The 13,903-nt window shown below is 36.3% G+C and overlaps 1 protein-coding gene across 5 annotated transcripts in view; it reads left to right on the top strand.

The window, feature by feature from the left end:
- LOC124166367 (probable phospholipid-transporting ATPase IM) overlaps window positions 1-13,903 on the top strand; it is a 567,585-nt gene that overhangs the window by 505,490 nt on the left and 48,192 nt on the right. For 3 of the 5 annotated variants that reach the window (XM_046543854.1, XM_046543856.1, XM_046543857.1), the window contains 6 exons: window positions 1,218-1,373; window positions 3,530-3,704; window positions 5,887-6,098; window positions 6,209-6,371; window positions 8,768-8,860; window positions 12,604-12,828. In XM_046543854.1, the coding sequence (XP_046399810.1) occupies window positions 1,218-1,373; window positions 3,530-3,704; window positions 5,887-6,098; window positions 6,209-6,371; window positions 8,768-8,860; window positions 12,604-12,828 (1,024 nt within the window). The remainder of the gene's footprint in view (window positions 1-1,217; window positions 1,374-3,529; window positions 3,705-5,886; window positions 6,099-6,208; window positions 6,372-8,767; window positions 8,861-12,603; window positions 12,829-13,903) is intronic. The other 2 variants (XM_046543855.1, XM_046543858.1) reach the window with 2 other exon arrangements.

Here is a 13,903-nt window from a genome sequence, read left to right as displayed (position 1 = left end):
TCATTGGTGAACACGTCTCTCCTCTTCGAACCCATGGTGTCCATGAAATACACTTCTCAAAGCCCTAAGACATGCTGAATGGTAGGCGTGGATTATGTGGCCGAGTAAAATGACAGAAATGGAGGGGGAAGTGAACACATAGCTGGCAGAATTGCCAAGATAGTAAAGAAAGGGAATTCCGAGCTCTATTGAATGATTCGACTCCCCATGGAGCTTTTCCTGTAGAAATTCCTTCATGGCAGATGAAATACATATTTCAAAGTTGGCCACAACAACTGTAAATACTAGTTGGCCTTTGCCACACATCCACCCGTGTAAACCAGCTTTTATTGAAAATATGCTCTCCCAGTCCCTAAGTTCGTGGTTTTCACAATGTTGCAAGTATATGAGGGCTGTTGTGCTAACTCTAAGACACATTTCACCTTGACCTATGCTTGGAAAGTGTACTTGTATGAGTGTTATAATGTCTAGTTAAGATTTTGCGTAGTATGAAAACTGAAGTTTGTGATTTCTTCCTTGTAAGGCCATTAATTTAATTTAGTCCATTATCTGAACTAATAACCTGTCATCATAAAACCAGTCTTTAATGTGCATGAATTCATTGAGGATTGTGAATACTGTCAATACTGTGATGAAAGGAGCCCTAGCTATGTATTGACCACAAAAATTGTCTTCATCTGTCCACCATGTCTCATGTTGTAGCTAATTACATTATTCCATATTTTTCTAAAGGTTTTTTAAAGACTTCTCTTTTCTTCGCTAATCGTTGCACTTCCTTGGTATTCATTTGATCGATTAATTCAGCAAGACATGAATAATATCGTGACTTACAGAGGATACATTATTATATTGTTGGTTATTCCTACTAATGTTAGAACTCTGAAGGAAGAAAAAGTTTCTCTCGTATATTTTTGAATCTATTGAATGATTGTAATGTTCATATAGGAAATTTTGCTTTTATGAGATATTTATCAAGATACCACCCGACAAAATGGTCGACTTGTAATGATTTTTCAAATAATAATAACTAACTGAGCTACTTATATTTATTTAAATACTTAATTACAATATATATAATTTTTATCTTCAGATTCCTCGATAACCATTTCCCAATCAAGGAATAATTTCATGATGTTATTGCTATAAGATTTTCTGCCCTCAACTTTAAAGCTGATGATATTTTGAAAATTGAAATGACTCTCTTCTTCTTTTTTCAGGGAGACCAACCTGAAATGCAGGCAGTGCCTAACCGAAACGGCTGAAATGGGGCAGAATGATGCTCTTGTTTGGGCTTTTGATGGTCAAATTATTTGTGAAACTCCAAATAACCTTTTAAATAAATTTGAAGGCACCCTTATCTGGAAGAATAAGAGGCAAGTATTGTTTGAAAATAACTGATAAAATAAATAGTTTGTAAAGTGATATTTTTAGCATAGAATACGATTGATATTTGTGTTCAGTCCATCAGTTAATGGATTTTAGCTGCAACATAATTATTCTTTGGCCTAAATAATCATGTTTATCTTTTTAATACCCAGTGGTCTTTTCTCTTGCGTAAATTTAAGTGATGCTCTGCTTTGAGTGATTGAGAATTTCCTTCCAAATCATTGAAACTACTATTTAATGTATTGGATAATTTAAGTAGGTAAAGAAGAAGTCACTACATCTTTGGTATTTCTGTCCTGCTTGATGATACAGTAAAGCTTAAATTATTCACCCTAATGATGAGGAAATCCCAGTTGGACAACTTATGACCTCAAATGCTTTGCCTGCTAGAGATCTAGATGTATCCAATCTGGGGGCCTGGATTCGAATATGCCGGGGACTCTTCAGTTTATTTTCATTGCTATATGTAAAATGAAAAAAATTCATTAACAGCTGTTAGTTCGAGTGTCGAGACCCTGGCAGATTCAAATCCAGTCCACGAGATTTAAAGGCTGGTGAACTAACATTGAGCTAGCAAGCTGCCTTGGTTAAATCATGATCTCCTGCAGGCACAGCATTTGAGGTCGTGAGTTGTCCAGAGTATCCGGCAACAAGGCAAACTGGCCGCCAATTGGAGAGCTTGGCGCAAAGTTTCTGTAGTTTAAAAATGGTGTGTTTCCAACCTTAATATCATTGGTATTTTGGTTCCTACTGGCATCAGTGCTAAAATTTTGTGACACAATTTTTCTCCATCCTGTATAGCTAATTTAATGAGACACTTGGTTTTCTGATTCACACAAATTGATCATGAAATGAACAGTATAGGCAACCTGCATACCATTTAAGCTCCTCCCCCTGAAGCCAATTTCTGGCTACATGCTTGGCCATCAGCATTGAGGGAGATGAAGGGCAGTCCTGGCAATGTTTAATTGAGGCTCTGCTACTACAATGTACATCTAAATAGAAGACTCTCTTTCCAAAGAATTGTGGATGTTTTTATGCTCATTCAGTGTGTATGGGAAACTGTTCTCTCATATTTTATGGAAAATATCCGCAAGGAATGGTCGCTTCCTAATCTGGAACTATATAATGAAGGAAGCCATGAATAAGTACCTATACATATAGTGATTGAATGGAATAAAAGCATTTAGTTGGAAATGACTTTTATTTTTAATTTTTGGAAACATTTACTGGTGAAAATTACTGTATAAGCGCATGTAAGAGGCGCGCCTTTTTTCCCAGAAATTGCAGCCGAAAATGAGGGTGCGCCTCTTACACAAACTTCTTATCTTCCCCCCTCCCAAGTCCAAGAGGAACTGAGTGGCCTTGGTTTTCAGCGTGAGTCAGTCATCTGAAACCCTAGGTCAAAAACAAGCGGCAGGCAAGGGAGTTTCTCCCTTAGTGACGTTTTTTTAAAATACTCCTGTTTGAATTTCTTGTGAGCTTTACTCCGTCACGTCGGTATCTCAGAGGTGAGCATTGAAAAGATCATGCGGGGTGATTCGCTCCGGAGCGCGTGCTAAATTTACTGCCACGAGTGGGCATCCCGCGGCATTTATACTGCATATAGTAATCGCTTATCAAACGTAGAGAAACGCATAGTTTTGAAGGACATACCTGGTTAGTAGTCAAGATCTGTCTTGTTCATGCTATGTGCCTGACGTGTTTTGCCTTAAAATTTTCCACGGCTGCAATTCTATTGCAATACTCCTGCGAGAGCATTTAAACAAAATTGTTCGTGAGTAGGACAAGTAACGTAGAGCGATGACGTATGCGAAGAGAGGATCGGAACTCTTTCTACTCCCTCTAATGCCACTATTACCACCGCAGTTATCAAAATTTCCTCTTTCAATTAGTATTAAAAGAGGAAATTTTGATAACTGTCGAAATTCCTGGCATACGTCTGCAACACCACGCGATAGTATACAAAAAATGCAGCAAAATTTTTTTCTTCATAGCTTCGATGCTCAAAATTGGGGTGCGCCTCTTACACGTGTGCGCCTCTTACACATGCTTATACAGTACGTTTTTCCTTATTTTGCTTGTTCTTCCCTCATGTGTCATGAAAAAGCCATGAATTTTATTGATGTCGTCTCAATTTCAGGTATTCTTTAGACAATGATAAAGTGGTGCTGCGAGGCTGCATTCTTCGCAACACTAATTGGTGCTATGGTGTAGTTCTGTTTGCTGGCAAGGATACTAAGCTCATGCAGAACTCAGGAAAGACCAAGTTTAAACGCACAAGCATTGATAGGCTGTTAAATTTCATAATTATAGGAGTAAGTAGTTTAAGAGTAATTATCTTATTGTGTTGTTTTGTACTAAATTAAATCTGCAGTAATCAAATTATTTTATGAAGGTTTTTTAGCATATCTAACATTATTTTTCTATCAATGTCATTTGGTAGACAGTTTTTGAGTAAAAATTATATCAGTGACTGAAATTTTATCTTGAAGGTGGGAGTGATAATTTAGAACAAAAAAGTTCAACTTAACCATAGTAAAGCCTTGAAATAATGAACAACAGCCACGAAAGATCCATTCTGAGGCTGGAATTCATCACAAAGTCCTATAAACTCACCAAATGAAGAATTCACCATATCAACATCTCCATCTTCAAAATTTTATTTATAATAATAATAATAATAAATTTATTTCACCATTGGCAAATTATACATCTGCAAGGCTAAAGTCAATATGAGATATCAGCATACATACATGATTGAATATGAGATACCAACATACATATGTACATGATTGAAAATTTTCCAGGTTCTTGGGAATTCTCAAGATAATCATTTCACTATATGTACAAAACATTAGAAACAGAGCTGAGAGGGTTATAAACATACTAACAGAAAGTATGGAAAATTATAGGCATTCAAGTTGCCATCTAGAAAATTTCCTTTATAATGCATCCTCCAGGTATTCATTAATACTGTAATAGCATTTTTCAGCTAGGAGGCTCTTTAGTCTCCTTTTGAATTCGGAAGGTGATTTGCAATTTTTTATTTCATCGGGAACTTTATTGTATAGGATCGAGGCAGAGTGGTAGGGACCTTTTAGGCAGAGAGAGCTGGAATATTGGTTGGAATGGATGTTATTTCTAGAACGGGTGAGGTGATCATGGTAGGTAGAGTTTTGAAGAAAATGGGAAGGGTTAGCTTTGACAAAACAGGCACATGTAAGGATATATAAAGAAGGGAGGGTGAGGATTTTAGATTTAGCAAAGAAGATTTTACCGGGAGTGCAAATAGGGACATGGTACATAGCTTTAATGGCTTGTTTTTGGGCTGAAAAGGCTCTTTTTGCTGCAGGTGAGTTTCCCCAAAACAGAATGCCATAAGAGATATGGGAATGAATTTTCGCGAAGTATACCATTTTTAAAGTATCCATTGATACAATCGGATACAACCTTCTAATCATAAATATACCCACGGAGATTTTTTTTAGTACGACCTGTACGTGAGGTGCCCAATCCAGATTGGTGGAGATTTGAAGTCCAAGGAACTTTGTGGTGTCAACATCAGAGGATTGTGAGATTTTGTCTATGTGAGGGATAAGATCCTTTTTGAAGGAGTTTTTATGTAGGAATTGGAGGAAGACAGTTTTCTGGTTGTTAACTATCAGTTTGTTCCTTTTACACCATTGATGCATTTCATTGATTGTGAGGTTAGTCCGGTCAACAATATTTTGAGCATTATTTGCAGTAATGATGCACATTTAGCGATTCCTTTTTTTTAGTTTATTCACTCTAAAGTTTCTTCATAGTACTTAGTAATTTGGATTCATGATTGTGGTTAAATAAATATTTTCACATCAGAATTCATTGAAAATTACAGTATTTCTGGGAAAAAATTAAATCTCCATCCTGTAGATCTTATACCATGAATTGAGGAATACTCATCAAAAGAAATTTGGGAGTTTCTGAAGCCACTGAATATCATGCTATTTTATTTCTGATTTTACTTAAAGCTGAGGGATTGCAATCTTGTGTGGCTCTTTCGAACACAGTATTTTCCACAGATGAAGCATCATGCTGTCACATCTGGCTTATAAAGATTAGCAACAAAATGCCAATTGAGCCATATTCTAAAAACTGACAGATATTTGAGTCTGTTTTTTCAAACAATTGCTTTGAACTTAACCAGTAAAAGCCATTCCAGTTCTTCACCGGTTTTCTCGTAATTGAAGTTGTTACAAATTAAAGGATTCTTTTATCAATTGTAGTGTGGTGACTCCTTTGGAGTTCAGAAGTGTCATACGAGATTGCTGTTGTTGAGTTTCAAATGAACTGAAAACCAACTTCAATTGATTTGTGGCTCTTTTGGGAATGTCTCATAATTACTTACTTAGTTTGGGTCACACATTTCTTTACTGATTGGGCTACCAAATATAATTCTGTCATAATATTTCTATGTTAAATGTGCATGGACTTAAAAAAAATTTTCTTCTTTTTCAGATTGTATTTTTTTTACTGTCCATGTGCCTGTTCTGTACCATTGCCTGTGGTATATGGGAGAGCATCACAGGGCAGTACTTTAAGGTCTACCTCCCATGGGACACACTTGTCCCAAGTGATCCCATTGCGGGAGCAACTGTGATAGCTTTGCTTGTCTTCTTTTCCTATGCTATTGTTCTGAACACCGTTGTGCCTATATCTCTTTATGTTAGGTAAGCATGACCAAAATATTACAGTTCTTTTTGCTGGATGTAGTCATGAAAAGTTATGCATCATTAGTTTTGAGGAAGTTTTTATCGAATGCCTTTATCTTCTTTTTCAGTGTTGAAGTTATTAGGTTCGCACAGAGTTTTCTTATTAACTGGGATGAGCATATGCATTATGAGAAGACGGGGACTTCTGCCAGGGCCAGAACGACTACTCTGAATGAGGAGTTGGGTCAAATAGAATATATATTCTCTGATAAAACAGGAACCTTAACTCAGGTAAAAAAAAATTATTAAAAAAAATACATTTTTTTCAAGTTCTGTTGAAAAATCTATGACAACCATCACTAACTCATTGAACTCCTGTACCTCTAAATTATTTTACCCTGCTGAAAGAATTTGATCATTCCTAGTTATCGAGAAGAATTTTAGATAACTTCTCATTTTATTCCCTGAAAAAGAAAATATAATATAGAAAGAAATTTTTTAAATATATGTATTACCTAAGTGTATAATGCTATTTATTTTTAATGGCAAATCTCTCTTGCAAACCTCATTTAACCCTTTTACATGGGTGCCATACTCCTGGTCAACCTTATACAAGACTGGGGAAACACACGGGTCCTCGACAATTTTTTCTTCCTCCTTTACGGAGCACCGTCCAAGTTTCTGATAGCACAGATAGACCATTTTTCCACTTTGGAGCAGTGGTGGAAACATATTGGGGGCAAAGAGGGTGATAATATAGGGGGGGTAAAAGAAGGGATTGTCATGTATAAGCATATATGTAATCAGTTTAAATGAAACATAAAACTATCTTAAATTTTGCATGTAACTTGATTATTTTTCATTACAATAAAAATATAGGCAGCTCAAAATAAATATCTTTTGCACCCCCCCAGTTTTTTCTATATCCATTACTGCTGTGGAACCGCACTGTGAGTGGTAACCGTGCCCACTGAAAGAGGATTGCACCCAATGAGTACCCATCACAGCCTGTGCCAGCAGTCAGCTATTTTTGAACGCTTGGTTTTTCTTGAACTAATTTTGTTTAAAAATTTCAGAGAGATGACTTGCAGAAATAAAAGTATTAGGGTTTGGCAATCATTTAAATTGTTTTAAATGCAATTATATCGTCAATATTAAGGAAATAGAAAAAAAAAATGCAAGCATGTGATACAGTGGCATAGCCAGCGGGGGGAGAGGGGGTCAGAGAGTCCGGACCCCCCCTTCCGAAATATAAAGACACAATTATTTTCCTTCATAAAAGATAACGAAATGAATTTAAAAAACAGTTCTTTAACAAATGAAGTTTTTTATTAGAAGTCTTAAAATTAGTTTAAAAAACATTAATTTAAACAAACAAAAACATTACGAAATTCCTGGCTACACCACTAATGTGATGGTTAAGTAGTTTGGTGTTAAATTTCTACCCATTATTTTAACGAGAGCCATTTTTTAAAATAATTTTCTTCGGTGATCTCTTTCCTTTTTTCTTCTTTGAATCTTCTGATGACCATTACAAATGATTATATTCTCTTGCACGAAATGAAAGACAAGTGCCTACAGTTCTATAAAGATGACTACTTGCGGCTAATGAACTATGTTAATAATAACGCTAGAGCTTTGATTCAAATATGTGCATACCAAAACTATAATAAGAGCTTGATATCATAAGAGAGACAAGAAAAAAACTTACTTTGTGTCATCATTTTAGTGTTAGATATTTCACTGGATAAAAAAGCATTAAGCTCCCAGCAAATGCCGAGGGTACCTTGGATGTTACAAAAAAGGGTCGAGATAATCTATGCCCTAAAGCCTATGGAGGGTCCAAAAAGACACGAAGTGGGGTCCTCAGTGACACTGCAGTCCCCATGGGACCTTTTTACCTGTTAGACTAGTGCTTCATCTTAAAAAGATATTCAGTATTTTTCCATGAAAATTCATGCGATTGTTAGATGCCCTTCGTTCACAGGGGTGAAAAGTTTGCACCTTTTGTAAATGCCCGTCATAGCGAAAGGGTTAAAGAGTATTAGGTATAAAAACAACTTTGCCGTTAATTCAAAATTTAAATGGCTTGGAACATATTCATTGCAAAATTTCTTGGTGTTGCCTTCCTAGCATTGTATTTATTTTGTTAGTGCGGGAATAGTGCTGTTATAATAATATAATAGTCACTCAGTCCTGAGTTTAAAATTCTACCATTGTAGTTGGAGAAAGTTCATCCAATCAGCTTTTGTTTTACTATTTTCAAACAATAATGATGACATTAATATTGCAAGAAAGCAATGTTGCTACAAGGTTTTCATATCCTTAACCCTTCAGCAGGCAAGCCATATTCTCTGACACTATAGCAGGCACTCGTGGCACTCAGTGCAACACTTGGTTTTCTGCTGATATTAATAAGAAAAACTCGAATTAAGAAGCGTACATTCATGACCTTGTTGGAATAATTGGTGTGTTTGGTTCACTGACCAACTACTTTTAATAACGTGAGGCCGAAGCGGCACAATGTTGCACTTTGTGCCACAGCGCGCCCGCTGGAGGGTTAATACAACTTTTATGACTGCTATATTAGCTTTCTGAAGCCTCTTGAAGCCGCCATATTTTTATACACCTGTTTTCATCAAATTTTCACCCAATTAATGTTTAATTTTCGTCTCCTCTGATTACAGAATATAATGACTTTCAACAAGTGTTCTATAGCAGGAAGATCTTATGGAGATATAGTAGATGAAAGGACAGGTGAAACCATAGAAATAAATGAGGTATGTTTGTGTCCATGCTGAGGTAAATCATATGTTTTGTTGGGAAACTAATATGTATCAAATCACATGTATACGCATGATTTTAGTATTTTTGCATTAAATAATTGGGCAACTCATTGAATTTCAATTATAATAAAATTCATGAAACCTGAATGGTCACAATAATATCATGTATAAGCCTATCACTGCTCCAATGGTCTTCATTCAATACCGCCATAAGCTTATGAATTAGCTGTTATTTTATTGCTGTAAAACTGCATATTTTTTAATTATTTGAGAAAATAGTATGACTCAAAAGTCAATAACCTTTCTATTATTGTTCTAAAGGATGCCAAAAGTCTGTTTATAAAGTTATTTTAATATAATCTTTCCATTCTATTCGGGTTTCTTCACCGCGTTTGTTGTATTTTAAAGACAACAGTTTCGCCGGCGTTACAGTCGTCTTCAGGTCAAAGGTAAAATTATTGGAAAATTTTTCCGCCTTTTATAGGCATAAAATTTTTCGCCTTATATAGGCGGCGGCGGCTGCTGATCCGCTGCTGCTCTCTCATTGGCCGGTTGTCCATCTCTCATTGTTGGTGGTCGGAGAATCCTCTTCCATGCAGTATGCAAGCTGTAGCCTTGATCTCTGTTAAAATTTGATCTCTTCTCTGTTGTTCCGGCCAATGAGAGAGCAGCAGCGGATCAGCAGCCGCCGCCGCCTATATAAGGCGAAAAATTTTATGCCTATAAAAGGCGGAAAAAAAATTTTCCAAAAATTTTACCTTTGACCTGAAGACGCCGACTGTAACGCCGGCGAAACTGTTGTCTTTAAAATACAACAAACGCGGTGAAGAAACCCGAATAGAATGGAAAGATCGTCAAACCAACGCCGCGAAAATCTTCGAACCTACATTATTTTAATATAGTCAAAGAATATTCATATGGAATTGTTTTAAGTCCCTGTTAAAACTTCCAAAGTAAAGGCAATAATAAAATTGGCTGGGGTGGTACTCCTCTTCATTAATTTCCTAGCAGTGAGTGGACTTACTATTTTCTGGGATATTGTAATGGTTGCTATTTAACACATTTCCTGCCTGGCCTTTGATATGTAGCTATTCATCATATGCCTAGCATAGAATTCAGCAATACTAAAGATGCTGTTTGGTGACTCCCTTTCTAGAATACCACACATATTTTGGCGTATGGCAGGTGGTGTGTTAATGTATCTCATTCTCTCCAAATATTAGTGTAACTTTTACTTGTTTTATACAATCACATGCAGAATATTTTCAAAGCATGGCCCTTTCATTAATAAGGAAGTGAAATTATACTAATATCAAAATTTTCATAAATTGACTGATGGGGTTGATGTTGTATATGTTAATAATGCCTGTAAATGAGCACTGCTAAATCCCTCTCAATTGTTTATTTTGTGGGCATGTTTTTTTTCTTTTGGTTGATGCTTGCATGCTTTGTTTGCTTTGAAGTTTTTCTCTGTCATGAAATTTGCATCTCACAGACAAAATACAAATGATGCTAACAGTAAGAGATGTGATGGTAATTTCTTTGCTTTAAAGTGAAACAAATTTCCGAGAATTGATTTTTCATCTACACATTCTTGTCTCTTAATTATAATTTGAGGATCTTGCTTCATCAGGCTATTCATCAGGTATTGCAATAAATAAGGTATTATGTAATACATATTTACTTATTAATCGTTCTGTTCACTCAAGTTTTGCCATGAGGTTGCTGATTTTTGTCTTCCATATTAGGAATCTTTTGCCCCACCATGTTTCGGGCCATATTGCCACATTGTCGAGAATGTTGAAGAAAATTTTGAACCCAAGGATTGACTAATGATTTGGGAAATCCAGATCATGGTGAAATTTTATTTCTCTAAGAAATCTCTGTGGGCTCTTGCTGGTGAACCCATTAAGGTCTACTGGTGATTGGTTGCGGATTTAACTCAAATCTAACATTAAGTGAATATGGATAGCGTTCAATATTTGGCTTTAGCATAATTTATACATGTACTTTTTAGCACACACAACTTCCATTTGTCATTTCTGAGACCCCCTGGGCTAGCACCTTTTTTGAATTAGCTCATGCATTGGTTTTAGTCCATATTGTTTGGTATTTCAGGATATATTGACTTCTTGTTGTCAACTGTCAGAGTTTAAGAAGGAATTAGGCTGTGTCCTTCTGACTCCGTTTCCTCATTCTCTGATCCCCTGTTGTCTCTGTTTGTATGAGATCCTTGTGTAAGCTGTTGTGTGATTCGTTTTATTTTTCACCAACCACTTGCATCAACTGACTGATCCATTAGGTGCATTTCTGCTGGATCTAGATTTCCTCGTGCTGCTGGCAGAATATTGTGCACACAGCTCATTTGAACGCCATCGTTGCAGTTGACATTGGCAGGTCTCTCCTTTATCTATATCCTCTCCAGATAAGTCTTTGGTGTTTAAGTTATATACGTACTAAGGATGATGTTCGCCATGAAAAACTATTTTGCTTACGAGGGAAGTCCCTCAAGTGTCAGCACCAGGTCTCGTTCAAATTTTGCTTGGTGATGGAAAATGGATATCCATTAGGTGTGGTTTTTGTTTCAGCCACCAACTTCCAATACTTTTTGAGTTACTAGTGATGCAAAGTACATAACTGGAAACTCCTAAATTTATGCAACCCGCAGCTCAACAATAGCCCCCTCATACTCCACTGCTAGGATGAAAAGCACCGACAGTGTACTGTTTAAGTGTGTATGTCAGTCAGGATCCCAGCTATGCCAAATATTTTATTTTATATTTTATATATCCTCGGTGATAAAATTTCTCTTTTCCAAAGTCTCTTGTTCTGTCTATTTTATTTTGGTTTGCTTGTGTGGTTTTCTAGAGGTTGTATGACTTGGGTTGGCGTGCCCTCTTATGTTCTTTACGCAATGTTTCTCTCATTTTCTTAAAATGTATAATCTATGGAGCGTTCACTCTGGCCTATCTTGACTTTTCTTCATGGTCACGGTTATTTTGTGCACTCCCGTAAGTTGAGGCTTGTCAATGTTCTGTTGATGGAATACACAGCAGTGAATTCTCCAATTTTTCAACAATGCCTATCGTCTTTCCAAGATTATTCCTTTAAAAACTCTAGGAGATGCATCTCTGAGAGTCTGGTCTTTTGAAGAAGTTCTTAAAAAAATAATAGCATTCAAAGTGAGCTGCTGTATACCTGGCATCAAAAATCATACCTTTTTCATTCAACGAATGAAAAATATTATTATATAATGCTTTAATCAGTTGATGATGATTTTGAGGAAAAGTAAATATCCTTTCAGGTTATTCCATCACGACCAATTGAGTGGTTACTGAGATTTAACACTTAAAACTAGAGTATCTCATCTTTTTTTAGAACGACATATGTTTCATTCTGAGTTATGCAAATATTACATCAATCTTCTTCACTGACAACTCTTGAGTGAAGTCTGTTATTTGTAATAGTCAATACTTTGCCAAGAGAGCTGACCTTGTAATAATTTTTTTCTTCATCACATCTCTCTGTATCATTTGTATTACCTATATTGATTGCATGTTTTTAATACTACTAAGTAAAACAGTTGACTGCATACCCAGTTTTTAGCCCTTGCTCAATTCCTATCCACAAAACAAAATTGTTACCTGGAACCCTGCACATAATTTATTGAACCATATGTCGAGACTCATGTATCCTGCCTTGTCCGTTTTGCCATGCATTTGTTTCAATGATTGTAGGATCTGGTAATGCCTGGCGATGATAGCCGTAGGCTTGACACCGTGGACTCGCAACTGGTGCTGGTTGACAATGGAAATCCGAAAGAAGCGGTTGTCATCTTCCCAAATCCCCACAGACTTTCCCATTCACCTGAGTCTCACATTCCTGTATCACATTCCAACACCACACCAAGAAGGAGGGGCCGCAGGAGCTCTGGACTATGGAGGCCCTCCCACACTGTAGGGGTAGCAATCTCACACTATTGCTATTTTTGATGAGCATTCCTTCTCCTTCCCCCTTGCCAACGTCAAATGAAAAAAATGATGCATCCGAAGCAATTGGAGTGGATAAATAAAATGTGACTAACTTTTTGGGTATTATAGTTACTTTTTTATGACTTATGATACGTGGTCTATTTCGATTAATGAATAACCAAGGACGCAGTTTGATAGGGGTCAGTTGCATGCTTATATTTGCAGTACATAATTGTACAGAACTGTAAATAATTAATACTGTGTACTCTTTTAGTTGGTGTCGATAACTGGAGGATATAATTGCTAAGAAGTACCCATTTTCATGTGTTAGTTTAGATTTGATCTCCATTGGTGCAATCAGTTTGTATAATTGTCCTACTGATAAGTCAATTGGTTGGCATAATATGTGGGTTATTCTTTTTTCAAGGTCTGATGAGTCATAATATTAAAACCACGCTGAAAATGAGAATTTTTTTGCAATATTTTGCCATCCAGCTATTTTTTTACATAATCATTGTTCCAACTTAGACATTTGCTGTAGCGTGGTAACAATTTTCAAATACCCTGTGATAGAGGGTAGCCACCTGTGCTCTCAGCCAATTCTCAATGCTGGTCTGCAGATCATTATCTGTGCCAGTATATGCTGTTCTCTTAGCCAACATTTCAAGTAAGCAAAGAGATGAAAATCAGAAGGAGCCAAGTCCTCAATACTGATATTTTGAACCGACAAACTTCTCGAATCCACTGATCCACTCACTGAACAAGAATAGAATAGAATAGAATAGATTTATTTGCCCAAAAGATACAATACAATAGGTAGACCAAAGTAAGTACATAGGGCACGTCATGGAAAATATATATACATAAATACAATCAATGTGTAGATGCCAGATAGTCATTTACAGAGTAAAAACATTTATCAAGAAGATAAGAGCTAACTTGTTTTTTGAACACCAAAAATCTTTTTTCCTTTTTAATATTTAGTGGCAGATTATTATATAACTTTACACACATTGCATGGGGCCCTTTCGAAGTTGCACTTAGGTTTGACATTAAAACATGCACA

This window comes from Ischnura elegans, chromosome 10 (assembly GCF_921293095.1).
Source record: "Ischnura elegans chromosome 10, ioIscEleg1.1, whole genome shotgun sequence".
NCBI lineage: Eukaryota > Metazoa > Arthropoda > Insecta > Odonata > Coenagrionidae > Ischnura > Ischnura elegans.
Note: the sequence above shows the minus strand (reverse complement) of the source record. Positions and strands in the feature narration are given on the sequence as shown.